Source organism: Bactrocera oleae, chromosome 2, assembly GCF_042242935.1.
Source record: "Bactrocera oleae isolate idBacOlea1 chromosome 2, idBacOlea1, whole genome shotgun sequence".
In the NCBI taxonomy this organism is placed as follows: domain Eukaryota; kingdom Metazoa; phylum Arthropoda; class Insecta; order Diptera; family Tephritidae; genus Bactrocera; species Bactrocera oleae.
Genome location: NC_091536.1, coordinates 18172009 through 18180266, shown reverse-complemented (window position 1 = coordinate 18180266; position 8258 = coordinate 18172009). Strand labels below are relative to the sequence as shown.

The following is an 8258-nucleotide window of genomic DNA, read 5'->3' as shown; positions in this document are numbered from 1 at the left end:
AAAAAATTTGACTTGTCCACGTCCACTAGAAACTTTCATTCACATATTTTAAGCACTATATGAACTATCTCAAGAAAATATTGTAAATATTGTATTGTACTACTCCAATTGGATAGTTTACAAATAGATCACAATGCAAGAAAAGAGTAGGAAAGATCACATGTCTTTTGCCAACTCGGCAGAAAAGGTTTGGAATTTATATTCCTATTACGTCGCTTTGTGTCTTTGACTAAAATTTAATTGGTTTCGAGCCACTTCAAAATAGTTGCTGGATTTTTTGAGGAGATTTTTTTTAACTAAAATAGAGAGTGGAGAATTATTAGTGTCTAACTTACTATAACCCCTATAGTCACTCAAATAATCGCCGATTAATCAAAACAATGGTAAACATAATAAACGACACATAGAATTGCACTCAAAAATTTATTCATTAACACTTTGCATTACCTAAGTGCATTTCGAACTAAATGTCTTGTTTGAAGTTTACAAAAACGCAAATCGCACAGTTAGAAAGCAATTCTTTACATATAGAGCCGACTTCCATGGTATGCTATTGTAAATTGATCAATGTATGTAATGTAATTGTTTGCAATGCGCTGATTCCGTAATTTTTTTTACTGAGATTTACAGCGAATTGAAGATAACATCGACTCCTACATTTTACCAAACTCATTTTTCATCGTTAGCCAACCAAATATCGGAAGTGCAATCACCACCTGGGTAACGCATATCATGTGGTAATGCTGGCCCATATGGCTCATTACCGAAGTCAACTAAGAAACTTTCATTCAACTTTAAGCCACCGTTAACGACATCAATATCAATTTCAACTATTGTTCCGCCTTTTTCAACCATCTTCGGATAGAACTGTTTAAAAAAAAGCTATGTAAATGATGTAGCTCTTAAAAATTCCGAATTTTTAGACACATACCTGTTTATCCCATTGTGAGAAAATTGATGTTGAAACATACAAACGTTTGCCATCCAAAGAAAGTTGCATCATTTGCGGTCCTCCCTCGAGTCTGCGGCCTTTAATATAACGTGGTGCAGGGCGTTTCTAGCAATTATTAATAGATGATTTGAAACCATATGATTATTTAATTATAACAGTTTTAAAAGACTAACGGTTAGTTCCTTATCTTCAAGCACTTCCACATTCTTGCAGTCTTCACAAATATAACCTCCTAAAAATAGTTGACCTGTTAGCCGTGGATTTTCTGGATCACTAACATCATATTGACGCAGATCACCGTGCAGCCAACAATTTACATAGAGATATTTGTCGTCCAAAGAGAGCACTATATCGGAAACCATGCCATTCAAAGTTTCAGGCTTGCCACCATCAATTGAAATACGCTTTCCAGGTATGTCAATAACTTTTTTTGCTACAAATTCATCGGAATCGGGTTTCTTTTTGAAATAGTATATATTTGCGTTCAAGCAACAGCCAACAAATCCATCTGGACGTTTTGGATTGTGCATAAAACGAACTTCTAATGGTGTTGTACCGTCCTCACCCAAATCAATGGTTTGATATAGGGTATGCGTTGACCATTTGTAAAAATTTAATCGACAGCCATATTGTGTCATATCATCGAGGTCTTCTGTACGCCAACCGCTTTTAAAATATTTTATAATAAAGAAAGTTGTTAATCGATATATTCTGTGTCAAAAATAGCCTATCGACTTTTTGAATACCATTGTTCTGACATAACTTACCGTTTAAACTTATTGGGTGCTCCCCATTCCGTCGATACCATTACATCAAAATATGGTTGATACCAAAAGTCATAACCGCATAAAGCCACTTGCTTGCCCTTCGTCCATGTGCCAACACAATTGAAATTATTTGTTTCAAAGAGAATAAAATCGCCCTTGGCATAACCCTCAGCATCGCCCAGTGTTGAAATCATAATATTACCATCAGCCAGACAATGCGTTGTATGCGGCGCAGTTACGTTATGTTGCTTAAGCAAATCACCATCTATGGTCTTGTATATCGAGGGCTTGCGTGGATCAGTCGCCACATCCACGATGTAAATGAAATCGGAAATTATCGAAGGCAATATAAGTTTGTCACGCTTCGGTATTTGTTTTGAATTCTCATCCACATAGTAGCAACTTGAGCAAGCATTCCAGCCCGAATGATGAAGTTCATTGCCCTTGCGATTGGTAAAGGTCCTATGAATTACCTATACATCAATATGAAAGTAGTGAAAAACTATTGTATTATAAATATTTTTTATATCTATGTATTGTATGCTCGTAAAAAAGTGACAAACTAAACAAGCAACTAGTATAAATTACATAAATTGGTATAATCAAATATTGAAATGAATAGTAATTAATATAGTGACTTTCCTGGGAAAATCCACACATACTTAACCACGAAAACTATAAGTAAGACCAACATGTCATATAATGTGAAATTGAGGCGTCTTGTGCTAAAAAGTATGTATGTCTCGTGTGCACTTTGGATAGTAGGATTAAAAAACGTTCAGAAAGAAGCATTTGTCGAGTGGTATCAGAAATTCCTGAGAAAATCATTCTTCAATTGTGTAAACCTTCCCCAAACCTACAACAGCAGGCTTCGGCGTTGACGAAGAGATTTTTGACGCACCAAAACCCGATAATATTACCCATTGACCACTCTCGGTTTCCACTGAGGCGTGCTATAAGATGTTTGGTTGCTTCACATAGAACTTTTGTTGCGCTTTGCGTCAGACATTTGTTTTGACAGAAAAGTTCGATATATGCTTTTGTATGAGTACGTTCACAGCGAAGCGAAATGCAGCAGCTCTTATCTTTTTACGCTTTGCCAAGCAACCTGGCATACCCTTTGCTTTCTACGCTTCGTTGTTAAAGTATGAAATGTCACGCAAAGCGAGGAAAGTTGTATGTGAATGGGCCATTTCGATCTCAAAAGAAGCTTTCGCAGAATTCTTAATCTGTTTGAATAATATGTTTCGAACATTGTTTCAAATTGTGGAAAATGTAGTGCAGTGTGTATTTTTCACATGTTAGGCCATAAATAAAATAATACTTTTGAATTTAAAAATATGAAAACAATTCTAATAAATGGCTCTTGCCTTTTGATGTACAAGTACCTAGTGTACCTACTAAATGTTCCGTATGTATGTACATACAAGCCTATACGAATCTACATCTGTCAGTGACTAGGCAGCAAAGTTAATCACTCATGTAGATAAGAAAGACACTTAAATTGGTCAAGCGCGGCTTGAAAATAACATTTATTCATCTCGACATTCACGTTTATAGTTAAACGCTTTTTTCCAATAGTTGTCAACGTAATTTATATATTGCTTAATTGAAAAAAGTTTAGGGAAACATCAACAACCGTTGTAGTCCAGTGACATCTCCGGTATTTTGTCTAAATATTCATAATTATGTTGCTAATCGAAAGGCGCTCGAAAACTAACATGTCATGTTAATAGCTGAAGATATCAAAAACAAGCAAAGAGTTTTACTCATTACGCATGCGTGATCAATCCGCATTCAAATGCGTACTACCTACTGTTAACGATTTATGTAGATATGTTTAAAACATATGATGAAACATATGTACATATAAGTAACTATTTAAATAAGCGGGGTTGCTGCTATCGTACGAATTTCAAAGAAGAAAATTAAATTAGTGAAAAGCCCTAAGAAAAAGTTTTAATACAAGGTGTTTAATATACGCTTGCTTTTTGTAATTAATTAGTTATTGTTAATTTCAAATAAATAGTTTATCAATTTTTTTATATTTCAAACTAAATCGTACATCACAAAAAATTTTTAAACTTATACACATATGTACATACGAGTACTATATATATACTAGTATATAGGAAATTTAATAAACTGGCAACACTATTGCATGCATTAGTTATTTGGCCTAACATTAGTTCTTTGGAAATTTCATATGCATATATAAAATTGTTCTAATATCCTTGTTTGCAATCTGTGTGCAAGATTTTAATAAATTATGATGTTATTTAAAATTAATGAGTTGAGTATATATAGCAACTCTATTTATATATTTTGTCTAAACGATCTACAGTTAAAAGATTTTAAATGAAGCAAGAATATTATATAAAAATCCATCTAGAACATGCAAAGTTTGTACGTGATGTGCAAATGAATTTTCTATTACTAAATATGCATATTTGTATATGTGTATACATTAAGGTGTGTCAAAAAAAAAACGAATGTTTCTCTTTCGGTACTGGTACTCTGAAACGTTGGTTGGTAGACACCTCTAAGAAAGTTTCTCCAAGTACAGTTATCTATTTTTTTCTTATTATCGGATAGAAAGATTCATTACTCGCTTGCAACTACTTGAAAATGTAGTTCGTTTTATAGATTTAATTGGAAATTGAATCCTCTTCAAAAAAGTGCTATTTCGATTTTTTCCTAAACCTAACCGTTTAAAAGATATTAACGGTTGGAGTTTGAATATTTCAAGGTAAATTTGGTTTTTTCTTTTAAATTTTATAACTCAATGAAAAGAAATCATTTTAAATTGTACAGCTCATAGTCTCGTAGGAAATTTTCTGCTCTACAAAAATGGTCTGTATAATTTTTCGATTGAGTTAAGCGTTTACGAGATATTCATCGTCAAATGCCTATCAAAGCAAAACAAAACCAAAAAAAAAAAAAAAACAAAAAAAAAAATTGAAAAAAGAGACAATTTCTGCAAGACCCTCATATACATATGTACATACTATATACGATAAGTAATTCGTATGTGCTCTATAGATAATTGTTGAATTGTAAATACTTTTTATCTCTGATAGGATGTAATTCGTAGAATTCAGAAAGAGTTTTTTGATTTCGGAATTAGCTTTGATATTGTCATTATGCTCTCAAGTCTGATTTCTAGCATATATGTATAAATATGGCGTGTAGGTATATACAACATTTTTTATAACTAACCTGGCAGTAAGTTGGACTTTCGGGATCCACATCCACAGTTGATAAGTAATCACCATGGGCTTCATCTAGATTAGGCTGCACAGTAACAGTGTAGAGTAATTTTTCGCGAGGTCCGTTCTTCATGGCATCAATGGGGCTCTTATAACCGGGCCCATGACAACAAGCTGGAAATACAAAAACAAGTATTTAACCTCTGCATTCTTAAGTACACAGTTAAGTTCTCATGTATGTATGTATGTAGACATATGTATATTGTATGCACAATTAAGCTTATCCCTTTTTTCGTTTTTTCGTCTAGTTTATTTACTTTTCGATAAAATTCGACGGATATCACATTTTTATTATTTAACCCAACAAATATAACTTTGTAATAATTTTTTTTTATTTCCAAATGTGAAAGCCTTTAAAAGTATTAAATATTATGAATACCTTACCTTTGCTAGACATTGTTGTGGTTTTTAAGTTGTTATCAATTTCGTATTGCACACAAACAATCTACACCTGATAAAAGTCACTGAGCGACTGCGGCAAATAAGACAACAGTTAAATAAGTAAACGAGTACAAGTTGATCAACTAGAGAACGTAAATAAACGAGAAGATGCAGGTTTATTTACGTTCTCTGTATCAAGTGCTCAAGCGAAAGTGATAGCGCAGCAGATTTCGCTATAAAATTCAGAATATCATCAAAAGAAAGAGCAAAAGTTTCTCTTTGTGAAACCAGTAGTCAATAAAAGTGTTCACATTCCAGTAAAATTAAAAAAAAAGCATTTTCGAGTATATTTTTTATAAAATGAGTACACATAGGAAAGTGTGTAGAATTGTTGTGCCGCCTCTCTCTCTCTCAATATTTCAAACTCGTTAATTAAAAATATTAATAAGTAGCTAATCAAATATAATTTAACGCTATGCTTTAAACTAATTCTTTATTCGAAGCATTTCGTCGTGCCGAACTCAAATCAATCAGTTGAGAGCAAGTTTCGCTGTGGAGATGATGTACCTATCAAGAATTATACTTGTAGAGATAGAGAATACGACAGTTGCATAGCGTCACTTTTTTGGAGTGCGTTTGATAGAAAAATACATTGTTCGTGACGTCATGAACTAAAAAAGAAAAGGTATTGTTTACAATTACATACTATGACAATTTGATAATTTGTTTCCTTTATGACAATATACTCGTATACTCGCAGTGGCTTAAAGTTAGATTTGTCCACAAATACCTAAAAACTATTTTGGTTTTCATTTATATAATACCATTGTTGTGGAATGGATACGCTTTAGTGTCTAAAATTCTTCAACTGAACCAAAATGTCGTATTTTTTCAATTTCAAAAGTAAAAGACAAATGGTTTTTTTATCGTAATTTTATTTATTAATTTTAATGATTTCAATGTTTTTTCGCTCTTCAATATTAGTTTTCGGTATGTAAGTAGAATGTATGTATGTATTTCGAAGGTCTTAAAGCTAGTAAATATTTCAATATTTTATATTCTAGTTTATATGTAAAACAAAAATTAGTTTTCAATTGAAATAAAAAATCCAATTGAAGAACCATATCTCAACTATAGGAGATTACAATACTAGATATACTATGTATCTCAAATTTAGTCTCCGATTTTTGCGGATTATTATTGTAACATTGCTGTAAAAGTAGTTAAAGTAAGAAGTTGTTGCTTTAAATTGTCTTTATTTATTATTTACTGGTTTTGTGTTTTATAGATTTTTTTTTTATTTTCAGATTTATTTATTTGTGGTTTCTTGAGTAGAAAATTAAATGTAATAAAAATGATTTGTTTATTAAATACAAGTATTTTAATTACAATAATTAATTTAAGTATAATATTAAATTTATTTAATTTCATTTTAATTTTTTAACTCCTACTATACATATTTGTTTTCTTGTAGGTTATGTTTTTTTGTTTCATTTTTCATTTAATGCTGTAGATAAAGTATATTCTTTACCATCATCTGATTTTTGTAAATTATAAAATGTATTATTTATTAATCATAGAACTGATCACTGTACGAAGTACAAAAACAAAATTTTTCTAAACTTCTTATTCTTTGTAATCATCACTCTAACTAAAAACACTGTTTAAAAGAAAGTAAAGCACGCTCTTCAAAGCATTAAAAATGCAAATGGGCTAACAGCGAGCCTAGCAAACACGGATCTAGTCTTTCTAAGTTTTAAGAAATGCAATCATGGATCAGAATCAATAATTTAACTTCATAGCCTAACCAATCCGCGGTCGACAAATTTACGGGCATTTATCTTATGGTGACTGCTTGTTAGACATAAATTGTGAGATTTAAAAATACTACCAGTTCCCTTTATGTCAACGTTTTGGAGGATCACTATTATGTGTACTGGCCCACTTTTTCTTGTTATTATAGTTTCGATAATGTCAGACAGTAAAAAGGAATTAATCGCTTACAAAGGATTCAACAACTTTTTATGTGTCTGTAATTTTTAGACATAAAACTCTATAATAATAAATAATCTTAATTCGCAGGAATTTCATGACAATGACGTTAAAGTAGAGTCATTGGAAATATGTTATTATTCCGACATTCAAACTTATTGTATAATGCAGATAAAAAGTTGTAAAATTCTAATCCAGTATCAGCACTAGCTTACTTAAAGCAAAGCTCAAGTAATCAAACTCATCTAAAGAAATATGTTGACATTATACAAAAACGCTCTTTAATTAAATGGCAGCTCTGCAAATCTGATTTTTTATTTCTATTTTTACAGGGAAACCGAAGAACTTTCGTATATACGTGAAAATATTAAAAGAGATGATTAAACTATTCATTGATACTACAACAGGGGAATTATTTCCGATCCCATTGTTACTGGAGATGAAACCATGGTACTAACAATGCTCCTAGAAGCTAGCATGAGTGTATGTAATAGCTGAAAAAGTATACAGATCCAACTTAGCAAAATGATTAGGTTTTACTTGTTTTTAAATCTGAAATTTGCTCAAACATCTATGTAACTAAAATCCATAAAATCCATCAGCAAGCGTTCTGAAATTTTCCAAAAAATGTATTTTACTTCTTCCACATTTCTTTTAAATTAAATCAAATAACTCAATTTCTTACTATAATGTTATTAAAGATGGTTCTGAGAATTTCGTATTATTTTCCTTGATTTTATTTTTTTAATGAAGTATAGTTTAAAAGGCTTTATTTATTTACGTAGCTGGTAAAAAAGTGTCGAAGTGTATTTTATTTATTGACTTGTTTGTTTTTGTATAAAGTAATCAATTTTTCTCATGACTCTCCATTAATCGAATTCGCATAATCCTCAGCGT

The 8258-nt window shown here is 31.4% G+C and overlaps 1 protein-coding gene and 1 long non-coding RNA gene across 2 annotated transcripts; one reads left to right on the top strand and one right to left on the bottom strand.

Moving 5' to 3' along the window:
- Positions 1-404: 404 nt before the first annotated feature.
- Positions 405-5533, bottom strand: LOC106627769 (methanethiol oxidase). The gene is made up of 6 exons (XM_014248028.3): positions 5373-5533; positions 4939-5102; positions 1720-2192; positions 1126-1618; positions 932-1057; positions 405-867 (listed from the first exon to the last, which is right to left on the bottom strand). Exons 1-6 carry the CDS (start codon positions 5383-5385, stop codon positions 670-672), a joined length of 1467 nt encoding a protein of 488 aa, XP_014103503.3. The 5' UTR covers positions 5386-5533; the 3' UTR covers positions 405-669.
- A 111-nt stretch (positions 5534-5644) lies between these two features.
- LOC118683743 (uncharacterized) lies at positions 5645-8038 on the top strand. The gene is made up of 2 exons (XR_004979617.2): positions 5645-6054; positions 7694-8038. It is a non-coding gene; the product is annotated as an uncharacterized lncRNA (long non-coding RNA).
- The last annotated feature ends 220 nt before the right edge of the window (positions 8039-8258 follow it).

Coding starts and splice junctions, on each gene's coding strand:
- LOC106627769 (XM_014248028.3), bottom strand. Junction 1,619..1,719: donor GCACCCAATAAGTTTAAACG/GTAAGTTATGTC, acceptor ATATTTTAAAAG/CGGTTGGCGTACAGAAGACC. Junction 1,058..1,125: donor TTGAAGATAAGGAACTAACC/GTTAGTCTTTTA, acceptor AATAATTGCTAG/AAACGCCCTGCACCACGTTA.